At 35.1% G+C, this 13,141-nt stretch overlaps 1 protein-coding gene and 1 pseudogene across 2 annotated transcripts; one reads left to right on the top strand and one right to left on the bottom strand.

Annotated features, from left to right (window-relative positions):
- Positions 1–205: 205 nt before the first annotated feature.
- On the top strand, positions 206–3,910 carry LOC147380649 (mediator of RNA polymerase II transcription subunit 21-like; annotated as a pseudogene). The gene is made up of 4 exons (XR_015175203.1): positions 206–1,857; positions 3,302–3,379; positions 3,461–3,512; positions 3,651–3,910. The product of XR_015175203.1 is annotated as a mediator of RNA polymerase II transcription subunit 21-like (transcript).
- Positions 3,911–6,328: 2,418 nt separating this feature from the next.
- Positions 6,329–12,891, bottom strand: LOC147380648 (disease resistance protein At4g27190-like). Its single transcript, XM_086431406.1, is given in 7 exon segments — positions 6,329–6,721; positions 7,653–7,814; positions 7,923–9,078; positions 9,080–9,733; positions 9,736–9,990; positions 10,026–10,225; positions 10,228–12,891. Coding segments are annotated over 6 exon segments (2,784 nt in total). The 5' UTR covers positions 10,631–12,891; the 3' UTR covers positions 6,329–6,721; positions 7,653–7,698.
- Between the last annotated feature and the right edge of the window lie 250 nt (positions 12,892–13,141).

The following is a 13,141-nucleotide window of genomic DNA, read 5'->3' as shown; positions in this document are numbered from 1 at the left end:
GACAACTCGGTCTCCTTTACGAACGATATGAGACGGTCAAAATGAGTTTTAAAACCATGATTGGAACTCCAACTCTTACTTGATCAAAGCAATTGAATTTTTTTTTTTTTTTAATTTGGGGTTTACCAAGTAAAGGTTGGTGTGCCAATAGCAACTCTCTCATTATTTGTGTCTGTTTGAACGTTAAAATCTGGATATTTTAGTGTTTATTGTGCGAGTTGTTAACTCGCGCTTAAGTTGCTGATTTGTGTGTGTTTGATACTCTTTTCTCCTCCATGAATGAACTGCATCAAACTAGCAGATAAGCTCTCTCTCTCTTAATGCTCTCATCTTCAACCTCCAACCAAAGATTCGTTATCCTCAAACTCTGCAACCTCTAGGGTTAAACCATTCTTCTTTCGAACTCTTCAACCTCTGGTGTTAATCCATTCTTCTCCGAAATCTTGAACAAATCCATACACATATCATCAAAAAGTGTACAAAGAGAGAGAGAGAGAGAGAGGGAATATGATTTGTTTTTATTTTATTTTTATATATAATGGTTACTTTAACATCATCGATAGGGTATTAGGGTTTCGATTTTGGTTTTTAAACCTAGGGTTTTAGAGGGTTCAAAGAGAATTATGTTTTGCATACGTTTCTGATTCATAAGTTAAAATTCAGGGTGTTTGAAAAATAAAACAGAAAATTCAGTGTGGCAATATAAATTTTGTCTTGAGCGAGAGCGTAGAAAGATTTCTCATATATGACTCTGATTTCTCTTTTCTTATTAGTTTTTTTATTTTAAGAAAATATTATTAGAATAAGAAGAAGAAGCTCAGTGGAACATTCATTGAGAACTCTGTAATTGATTCGATGTTACAACAATCTGAATCGAATGACTCAGTCCACACATCAATGAAAGAACAACAACGAACATCGGTCGGTTTTTAGAGTTTAAGGTATTTCTTTAATTAGGGTTTCTCTCATTTCTGCGTTTTGTTTCTGGATATAATTGGTACATTGACTGAGGAAAGCTCGGATTAGGGTTTTTCATGAAAGATGCATTATCATTGTGGCCCACTCCCCCTTGTAAGTTTCATGGTTCAGATTCTTCTTCTTTATGTTTTTACTTGTACTTGATTCCCAGTTGAAATTGAGCTTGGTTTCTCTGGATTTTCATTATCTGGAGGTACGAAAGAAAATTTTCATTATGTAACTGTGTGAACAATGACATAAAGTTGCTGACTTGATGAATTTTCCATGACGTTGAAACTTACCCAAATTTCCATTTAAATCAAAATGAAATATTACGTCCATTACACATAAATCAAATTAATCGATGCATTTACAAGTTGTGTATGTCTCAATAATTATAGTATTATTTTATATTTTTTCTTCATCATCTCAATTTGCATGCTATCCTTAGACCCATTGCCCAATTAGTCAAAAATATTAGACTAATTTACGCTACAATCTCTCTTTTTATCTGATATATACATGGACGGTTGTGCATTTACAGATACTAATGTATTGAGATTCATCAATAAAATTGTAAGTCATTTTTGCACTTCTGTTGTATTCTTAATATCACAAGAACTCTATATATATTGAATTATTTATTCTGATCGTATGTTTTAATATTCATCTGAGAGTTTTGAAGCCAAGTTTATAAGATGGACATCATCTCTCAGCTACAAAAACAAGTGAATACAATTGCATCACTTGCCTTCAATACTTTTGTGACTTTGCAAAGAGATGCTCCACCCGTCAGGCTTTCTCCAAACTATCCAGAGCCACCTGCTAATCCCTCGGATAGCACAGTCAACATTGCAGAGCAACCCAAGGCCGTGGTGCATGGTTAAGGCTGCAAAGCAGGTGTGGAAAATGTTTCTACTTCAGGAGACTTTGAACATTGATGACTAATAAATAATTAAAATTTTATCCAAGCCTTTTAAAGCATTAATAATATCTCCACTAATAAAGATCACTTGATAGGTCTCATGTGGGTAATCTTAAGAAAAATTATCCAGATTCAGTGGCCTTCGCCATTGTCTTTTGAAGATGCTTCCTAAACATTTTTCAATATTCTTTAGACTCCCAAAAGAAAATGATAGGATACTAAGAATTAGTATCATCTGGTTGGGCCAACTTTTGTTCTTGGAGCTCTTCTAGGTAAGATCCATCTAGTGTTGTGTCCCAATCTCTATGTGTGTGTCATGCTGATGATGATGGTGGGCATTCCTTGCAATCGATTTGGTGGATACTTTAATTCTCTTTCTGATAGTTTTTTCCCCCTTACAAATATATAAGATTTACATTTCAAAAGGATCCTGTTAAAAACAGATATGCTCTTGAATATCTATTCTTGATGATGAAAGTGGTAACTCCTCACATCTGCCAGTACATGATTCACTAAGAATTAGGAAGACCTTGTAGAAAAGACGGTCAAACATCTGCCATCACTACCCAAAATGGTCAGGATTTCTTATTCAATATCTGCCACCACTATGGAAAATAATAAGATATCTTTACCCATTAAGTATAAAATAGAGGCTTCATATTCATGCCTCCTCAAATTCATTTCCTTCCTTCTGTATTCGGTAGAATTTTTGTCCTATTTACACACTTAAATCGAAACTGCCTGCAAAACCTCTGAGAGAACATACAAAACTTGGCAAAAGTGCAAACGTTATGTGTCTCATGAGAATTGAGGCCTTGCTTCTATGGAGAAGTGCTTGCAGTTTGTATTGTTCCATAGACTCAATATCTTTTCTTATTTTCAAGCTTCATGCTTGATCGAATGAGAAATCTGGAGAACAGTTCGCTGTATTTGTTCTTCTATAGAGACTTCATATTTTTTTTTCCCTCTCCGGTCTTCGCGTTTGATTAACTGAGAATGATGTTCGTCTTTAGGGCCTTGTCACTTGTGGTTATGGACTTAAGGTAGGATTAATTTTTCTATCACACCCATCAACTAATGGGCTTTGCTATTTGTTCAAGGTCAAGATCATGCCCAATCCAATCTTAGTGTTTTAAGGACTTCTCTTTCTGCAATTTTGATTTGTACAATACCAAAAAAAAAGTTAATTGAAACGGTCAAAAGGACTTTTTGTAAGCATTAAGACACGTGTTATCAAATCTAATATTCTTTCACTGGACATCATAGTTATATTAAGCATTAAGACAATTTTATATAATAAATCAATTATTATTGAAACTCATTGTTATTTCGTTCCGTCTTGTACTATGAACTAGCCAAGATGCCAAACCAGACAGATTTTAAACCTTGTATGCTATTAAACCTCTTTTACCTCTGCAGTTTGATGTATTGGTTGCGGCACTTCCAGTGTCAGAGGGTGGCGAGGAATCCCAATTGAAACAGATTGCAGAACTTCAGGTATCGTTTTGACGAATTTACTGCTACTAGTGTCATTTTTCTTGACTTTCAGTTAGTTATCTTACTCAATTTACTCTCCAGGCAGAAAATGATGCAATAGGACAAGAACTCCATAGGCAGCTGGAGGCTGCAGGTCACTTCTCTACCCTTTTCTGCTTAGAAAATTCTTATTTTTTGGGGGGTTGGGGTTTTCTCTGACTTTTTAGGAAATCTATGATTTACTTCTGATGCTGGGTACTGATGTCCAACTAACAATTGTTGGTGTTTGCAAAGGAGGAATTGAAGCAGGTTCAGGAGCTGTTTAACCAAGCTGCCGACAACTGTTTGAACTTGAAAAAACCTGACTGAAGATCACTGGTTCATGTTGGCGCAAATCATTTCCCTTCAAAACCAACATCACTATGAAGATTATATGGTTTATTGATATTGTAATATAAGTACATGATACAATGATATACTATTGATTCGCTTTGTTTTTGCTGTTTTAGCCTTCACTAAGAGTAATTTAGTCATTAGAAATTATCTATAAAACTGTTATTTCTATTTGTACCAGACATCAAACTCAGGATCTGTCCAGCAGTGAATGAACATTTTTGTTAGACAGAACCCTCAGATAAATCAACAAAAACACAAGATATACGTGATTCGGTCAAAACATTAACCTACGTCTACGGGCAAAAACGGCGATTTCACTATGATAATCAAAGAACTAGGTTACAATCTCTGCCTTTCGTATATCTCTCTAATTCACTTAGGGTTTCATCTTTTACCTTTATATACTTAGGGTTACAAAGAGGGTAAATCAGTTGAATCTAAATCCAAATCAAATGTGTTGGAAACCCCACACATTACCAATTAAACAGGTCATATGGGTCGTTAACGTATCATAAAAAAATCCGGGTTGAATCCACAACTCTCTATTTACAAGAATAGAAGATATAACCCATCAATTTTTTGTGGTCTCAATAAAAGTGATTCAACAATTAAAAGATAATGCTCTGTTTTGTTGATTTACATCTGATTATCCTAAATTTGCTTTACTTATTTCAGTATTGGAATTGAAATGAGAAATTCTGAACTGTTTATATATAACTAGTAGGTAGCAGCACACGAATTACAAAATTTGCATGATGTGCGATTAAATTTTTTATAATTATTTTGGAAATTTTAAATTAGTAATCTAATTGTATTTCATATTTTTAATTAATTTTTTTGTGTTTTTTTTTCTTTGTTGTTGAATTTTTGTGTTCAACGTTGAATAGATCTTCTTAAAATATTCAAAATGCATCATCTCAAATAGTTTGAAATAGGTAAAGAAATTACATTTAAATATTTAAAATTATGAGTATATTGTTCTTTATTCGTCATTTACCATTGTAAATTGTCCGAATGGATCGTAATCCCTGTTGAAGCATGGAGCCATCTCCCAAAAGTGAGGGGTTCCCTCAGACATGATGCATTAAATAATTTTCCCCAATTTCACAAGTGCTCGCACAATTAGAAAGGGAAAATTTTGGTGTGTCCTTATGAGACTGTCAATTTATTGAAGTCTGTCATGCAAGACTGAGGAAAAGAAGTCATCAACACTTAATCAATATGGGGTTTGTTAACATGTGCCGTAGCCCATAAGGGTACATGTAATGATGCATTAAAAATTAAAATACACCTCCAAAATTTATTTTTGTCTATTAAAAATGCCCTCAAAATTTTTTTTCCTATAAAAATTCTTCAAATGCTTATCACCTCAAAATTTTATTTTAATTTATAAAAATTCCTTAAAAAAAAAAAAAAAACCTCTCAAATACTTATTTACAAGGTGTATTTAAAATGTACCTTTAACGTGTGCCCTTAGGGACCCCTTTGCATAGTTAGAAAAAAAAAAAAATCCTATTAATCTCCCACATAAGACCAAAGTTGAAGAAGATAAGATCTTAAGCTTCGCACTAAGGTTGAAGATAACTGGTTTGAAGGGAAAATTAGCTAAATGAGTGATTTTGCAATTTGAGGATTCAAAGGGGGCATGTCATCAATTTTAAAACATAAAGGGCAAGTCTAATTTAATTTAAATAATATAAGAAGGGTTGGCAAATAGATCTAAGTATTTACCTAAAAATTAGGGATAACAACGGAGCAGGTTTAGCTAAACCCGACCTTGCCCCGATTATTATTAGTTATCCCGAACCTAGCCCAACTCGGAGCTCGCCCCGACATTGATGTTGTACATTTTATTTTACTAAGCTTAGGAATCAGTGAAATGGTCACTAGAGAAGAAAGGGCACTAAAAAAATGTGACCTCGCATGTACATCCATTACACAAAACTGAAGGACAGAAAGGAGATTAGGAAAAAATGTATTTGAAAGGCAAATATATCTTCTACTATTTGTATGAAAAATGATAGATGCTTCTCTTCCCATAAATTCTAACTTGAAAATTTTCTATGCCGATGTTGACCAATCTGCGAAAATAGCAACAAAACCTAGAGAGTTGCCAAAACAATAAAATAAAAAAGAGAATAACTCCAAATGTCGAGGATAACGAATTCTATCTGGGAAGAACAATTCCACAAAGTGTCTTAGGAATCAGAGATTCTAGGAAAAAAGATTGGTATACTGCAACTAAAAAAGAAATTGGACCAAAACCCAGGAAATCAGTGACACAACAGGCTAAATGATAGTGTACATAAACAGGATGTTAATTTTATTTACATACAGGAAACATTGAGGAGGTAGATGTCCACAATCAATCATCATCAAGTTGATAATATGGAAAATCAGTGAATATCCTTGCACAAAAAGTACATATGGGTAGTTGTAGTAGTCCATCAGACTAATAACACGTGAATAGTGTACAAAATTGAGTGCGAGAAACAATGATAATAAAGAGAAAAAAAGATACACAAAATCAGAAATAAGAGAGAGCACGACACAAAATTTACGTGGTTCGGCAAGATTGCCTACGTCCACAAGGGGTGATGATATCCTTTCACTATTTCCATGAAATCCAGAGTTACAATATTTCAATCACATTTATTTATAATAAAAAAAAACTAAAATCCCTCATAGAAATCCTAAAACAAGTGGATTATGAATTTAATTATAGTCCATAGACACGGTCCATTCTGCCAATATAATACCACTAACATAATACAAGCCACAAATATAACAAGCAGTTTTTCATACAAAATATTAACAGATAAATTATTTAAATGCTTTGTTGTAGAGCTAAGAGTGCATGGTTTGCTAAAATATATTGCATTCTACAGATGCCAAAGAAAGGGCAGCCACCGAAATCATTGTATCAGCTTGCAATCCATTGAGCTCCAAAGGGTTGTGTTGCTTATGCTGTGAGACAGAGTGTTCAAGGCACAATGGAGTTGGTTTTAGGTCCAATTAGCTCGGCAAACAAAAGGAATCAACATTAGCATGTAGTGTGGTTGGGTGAATCCAAGGTGACTAAATAGTAGAAAATGAATAATTTTATATTAAAAAGTTTTATAGTCATTTTTTGTGGGAAACTTTTTGATGGAAAGTATCAATTTTTTTTTGTTTAAAATAGAAAGTGACTGAATTATGATTGATTTTTGTTTGATCCTCTGGAGGGCAATAAGACATGTTTTAAGGTGCCATCTTGGCGAGATGGTGAAGTTTATGTGTGATAATGTCACGGACATGCAATCAAAAAAATTAACCCCTCCTTCATACTTAAACCTGTAAAGAAATTGTGACTTCACAAGCAGTTTTTGGTGAAAAGCTCTGTAGGATAATATCAATGTTATTACCACAAAATCAATAGAAACAACTTTTTACTAAATAAAAAAACATAAATAATAGGATAATTAATTTTAGGGTATATTTTTCCTAACTTTTATCCAGATTAAAACCATAGTTTTAAAATTCGAAAACTCAACTTGATTTGAACATCTATTGAGTTTTGTATCCTAGTCACCTCAAAGACCAATCGAGTGGAGTCGACTCAGACGAGTTTCGAGTTGATTAGATGAGTTTTAAAACTATGATGAAAACCAAGGAGAAGAGAACCCTGCATGTGTTGAAGCAAAATAACTGATAGATAAAAACTAGCTACCATTTTATCCTATACAGAACAGTGCTGGGGTGACACAGGATTTTCTGTGATTCTCACAATTCTGGAGTAGACATGCATACATAACCGTTGATGGTTTTTCTCGTATCGCGAGGAAACAAATCTATGGTTATGTGCACATACCAGGTCAGACTTGTGAAAAAGAAAAGAAAAGAAAAGAAAATATTTTACCTGAGAGAAAAACCAATCTCATTTGTTTTCAACCTCTTCCTCCTCTTCATTCCTCGACTTCTTCACTTGATTCCTCCTCAACCTCCGACTCAACTTCTTCACTTGATTCCTCCGTCTCGACTTCTTCACTTGATTCCTCCTCCTCGACCTCCAACACGAGTTCTTCATTTGTTTTCAAGACTTTTGTAAGGTGGAGAAAGAGACAAGAGGTGAAAAAAAAAACAAAACTTGAGATTGTTAATATATGATAGATAGTATTAGAGGTCGTACCTGCAAATAGATTGTAGTCTTGATCTGATGCTATCTGAGTCGTCGTCCTCATCCGCCCCTCTACTAACCCTTTTAACCATTTTTCTCCACACCAGAATTCTTCCAAATGAGGTGCGGTATGAGGGCCAAAGGGGAGTCTCTTCAGTTTTGGGCAGTGTTGAATGTCAATGATTTCCAAAGAAGGAAAATCAAAAAGCATGTTCCCTGACCCTCCTCTTCCTCCTCCTCCTGAGTAGAAGCATGTTAGGTCTTGTAGATTATATAAATCCAGTATCAATAACTGAGGAAATAAACTCTTGCACATCTTCAACTCTTCTTCTTCTTCTTCTTTAATCTCTTCTTCCTCTTTCTCGTCATCCTTTGAAATTAGCTCTTTCATGCTCTTGCAGTGCGACACTTCTAAAGAACGAAGTTTATGGAGCCCTCCTGCTAAATTCAATGTGAAGAGATTCTTCAACTTGCGGCAGTGAGAGATGTCCAACTCTTGCAAATTTGTGAAACTTGTTGGAGGAGGAAGAGGAGTACTTTGTAATTTTATTAGTCTCTCCATTCCTTTATCATCATGACGAGATGGAACAGCCCCATGGCATAGCTTCTTCAGCTTTGGCATTTCCCAGAGGTACAATTTCTGGAGGTTAGCAAATGCAGCACGAACGTTCTTCTTTTCAAAGTTAATGACATATTCCATTTGGTGACACTCTCTAAGAGAAAGATGTACCAAACAATTGGAACCTACAAGATTTACATCCAACTGTTCAAGACTTTCAACATCCTTGCATTCATGTAACTGTACCTCCTCTGTTCTTTCCAACAGTACCTTAACCCAATTCGCCAAATTTGGACTCGAAATACCAACCTGCATTTTATTTCTCACGTCATCAGTACGAGGGTGCACATATAATTCTCCCACTTCCATGTCAAATCTATTTAATTTTCTCCAAGGGCCGCCTTCCATATCTTGAAATAAACATTCCTCTCTCTTACAAAACACTTCTAGTTCTGTCAAACGATTTAACGAGGCTATCTCAGCAAAGCTAGCTATTTTCCCGGTAACATTTTCTTCATCAATATCATCCCAACTACAAAATCCATTACTCATCTTCAGTACTTCTAAACGAGTTAATTTTGATATCACCCCGAACGGTATCCTTGCAAGCCATGGCATCGTTGTCAGATTTAAAAAACTTCAAATTGGTAAGTCGGCAAAATTCATATGGCAACTCGCGGATACCAAAACAGTTTTGCAGGTTAAGTATTTCAAGTTGTTCCAGTCCTCCAAGTAGAGATACATCTTGTAACATGCAGCAATCTTCCATACATAATGTCCTTAGGTTTGTGAGGCACGAAAACGATAGTGGCAAGGATGTAATCTTAGTATAGCTTAGATCCAGAACTCGAAGAGAGGGCATCCATGTGAAGAAATCGGCTGGGATATCTTTCAGATGTGTATTTCCCTGTAATAACAAAGTTTGGAGTTCGGGACATTTTAACCCTTCAGGGAGCACCCTAATGTCATTGTCCATCAGTGAAATTCTCTTATATTCTTCCTTGTCTTCAAACTCTGGCCACTCTTTTAACCGTAGTCCAGCCATTACAAAAAAACCATGCCCGTCTTTCTTTGCAAAACACATGGCAGCATCTCTTACAACATCATGCATTTTCACCTCCTCCTGTTCATTATCACCATCCAATAACAAGCCAGAATCTTTTAGTCTATGGGCAAAAAATATTCCTTTATTTGATGCTTCTTCCAATGTTCTAACCACTTTAAAGAAATCTTCCCCAAAACCGTACAAAAATAGCTTTTTCAAATCGATGCTTTGATCTTCAGGGAACAAACAACAAAACAAAAGTATAACCTGATAAACGGATCCCCTTTTAGAAAGTCATAACTAAATCGTAAAGATGAAATCACTGGCCCGTACTCAAGCTCTTCCAGTTCAGTCGGTACTGAACTTTGTAATTTCCTCAGTGCTTCTCTCCATATAATTTTATTATCAATCATTCTCAATGACAATCCCACTGTCACAATTGCCAATGGCAATCCTTTGCACTCTCTCATGACCATCTCGCATCATGTTGCAATGTGGGAGAGTCAACTACTTCTCCTGCTTTCTCTTTGAAGAGAGCCCACGAGTCCTCATCAGACAATAATTCCATTTGAATGTCCCTGTCTGTATACATTTTGGTGCAAACACTTTTCTTTCGAGAGGTCATGACAATTTTGCAACCCTTATGTTCTGTTTTACTAGGGATACCCACTTGGAATTTGTCGAATTCCTCCCACACATCGTCCAATATAATAAGAACTGTTTTCTCCAGCTCAACCCCTGTAACAAATAGTAAGCCCTATCACTATCCTCACCCGTAAGCGTCAAGCCCAGCCTCTTAGCAATCTGATCTTGAATTCCATTCCAGTCTGGTTTGCTGGATACAGTTACAAATATCACCTTCGCAAAGGTTTTCTTTTCTTCAAGTTCATTGTTTAGTATTTTCATTAGAGTAGTTTTACCCACTCCCCCCATTCCGTACACCCCTATGGCTCTAATATTTTCTTCATCCAGTAACTTCATTAGCTGATCCTTTGCCTGTTCTATGGGTTCAAGACCCGTTACATAATTGCCATATTTTGGTATGACACTAGGAAGAGGTCGCGGCACCGTACTAAAATTTTCCTTTTGTAGCTGTTCCTTAATGATCACTTCCATTTGTGCTGCCTCTTTACTCACATTATAACTAGAGATCCAATCGGGACACAATCCCTTGAGCCACCTCTTGTCCTCATCAGCTTCTGTTTGTATTTTTCGTGCAGTTTCTTCAATCTCATTCACCCTTTCTAGCCAACGTCGTACTTCTTCAGTGGGTTCTTTTAAATTCCATTGAGATTCTTCCACCTGATTCTCAACATCTTTCTTCTTTGTTGCTTTTAATCTGCCACTTGGTTTCCAAAGTTTTCAATATTGGTCCGGTAAGAGACTAGATCATTGATTACACCTTTAATGGGATCCCAGAGTAGCTTTCCCCACTTCAGTTACAAATGAAAGACAATCCATGGCCACTTCTGTGAAGCAAAAATGAAGTCCAGAATCAATTATGAATCGCAGCAACTTCTAGTTCATGAAGTCCAGTATGAAGTTCCTTTAGATGAGATCCGAAAAAAAGTAGTAGGAAGCATATTAAGAAAAGAAATGGAAAATAATGTAGTACTAGCAGACACATTAAGAAAAGGAATGGAAAAGAATGTTTCCCAATCACTACATATCTACCTTATTATTTTATTTTTAGATTTAAGTGCTTATTGGAAGAATGGCAAAAGCAACTCCTCAGAGGCATTCAACCATTCAATTTCACCTATAATACTACGATTTACTAACCTCAAAACGATGTTTCACTACATGAAAATTTAAAATTTCTACAGGTAAATTCGACGGGCCAAGGCCCAAGAATTATAAAAATCGAATTTCGACAGTCAAGAGCCGTCAAATTTTGTTATGTTCTCCATATTTGACGTCTTAAAGCTGTCAAATTTCTCCCATCCTCCATTAATTTGACAAATTCAAGTCATCAAAAAAATATATATTCGACAATGAAAAATTTGACGCCTTAGTCCATCAAAGTCCGTTGAATTTTATCAAATTTGACGCTTTGGACCATCGAATTTGGGCTTTTTTCACGTTGTGTTTGAAGCTTAGCCTCATACGTGAGACTGAGATGGGAAGATATTCCTAGTGATTCTCATAATGAATCTATTGAGTTATGTCTTTTTATTCCTGATGTTGGAGAGTTCTCATGAATTCAACCCTGATTCTTGATGATCCGTTAACAACCCGTATGACCTAATTAATTTTGAACCCATTTGGTTTGGGTCGTGATCCAACCTGATTTTTCGATTGGTTAATTTAGTGAAATTGTCGTTTATGCCTGTGGACATAAGTCAATTCTGACCGAACCATGTATATCTTTGTGTGATTGTTTATGGATTCTTGCTGATTTTATACTTCAAATATGTGGGTTTGCTCCAACAGAATTTCTAGAAAATCGTTACTAATTTGTAGAAAATCTATGGTTTTCTGCCCGTCACGTATGAGCTAGGTTAGAGAAAGGGTGTTTTCAAAAATCGGCAGAGTTTCTAGCTGACTCGACTTTATGAGAACTGCTATTGGCACCCCAACTTTTACTTATCACATCCCAATTCCCCAAAGTATTAATCACACTACTATTAAAGACTATAACACACTTTTAAAGCATTCAAAAGATTTGGCTCTGATTATAATCTCAACATTATAACACTCTGCAAACAATTTCAGTAGTTGTTACAATTGTGATAGGCTCATATAAAATCCCAAACAACACACCGCCCACCCAAAAAAAAAAATATTGTTGAAAAAATAAAGAGTTTCTATTGGCTCCCCAATTTGACTTCTTCTCAATAAGTTAAAGTTGCGATTCCAATAGCAGCTCTCTTTATTATTATAAGATTTGCCGAGCAGACCTATCTGTTGCAATTTTATTACAAAAACTCCCTTATCATGTTTGTTACTCGAACAAACCTTACCTTATGAATCATACTACTATGACTATATCAGTAAGTCTTAAAATCTTACTAAGGGCTGTGGGTGCACATGGATTATCAGATTAGAAATCGAACAACATAGCCAATTAGGTTTCACCGAAAAAATTAAATTAAAAACAAAACATTCTTAAAAACATAAAATTTTGAGCTTGATCATTGATATTGAAAATTGATGGCTATCGAACTCCCAAATTTACAATTAAAATTCAACGGTGAAAATTAACTCTTTACTTTGTATATTATTTTTAAAAAGTACTTATAATTTTTTCTTTCATAACCCTATGTCATCAGATCATGCTTTTGATGTCTCAAATTGATGAGGTCAAATCCACTCCAATGTATGTTAAGTGACAAATTAATTCTACAAATTTGAATTTTATGACATGGGTCCTCACGCCTAGGAATGTACACTCGAGTAGAACCGAACCGAATTCTCGGATTCAGTCGGAGTATGGCTGAAACCGGATCAAAAATTTTGGGTTCGGGTTTTGTTCCAAAGGGAAGACCCAAAACCGAACTGAAAATTTCGGGTTCAGTTTTGATTCAGGTAAATTGAAACTTATTTAAATAAAATATTATATACATGATTTACAATAGGGGAATTATGAAAATTTAAAAAAAAAAAAAAACTTATAAAAAAAGTAAT

Source organism: Akebia trifoliata, unplaced genomic scaffold, assembly GCF_017979445.1.
Source record: "Akebia trifoliata isolate Shusen 1 unplaced genomic scaffold, ASM1797944v1 Contig01157, whole genome shotgun sequence".
Lineage (NCBI taxonomy): Eukaryota > Viridiplantae > Streptophyta > Magnoliopsida > Ranunculales > Lardizabalaceae > Akebia > Akebia trifoliata.
This window is presented reverse-complemented; position numbering and strand designations above follow the sequence as displayed.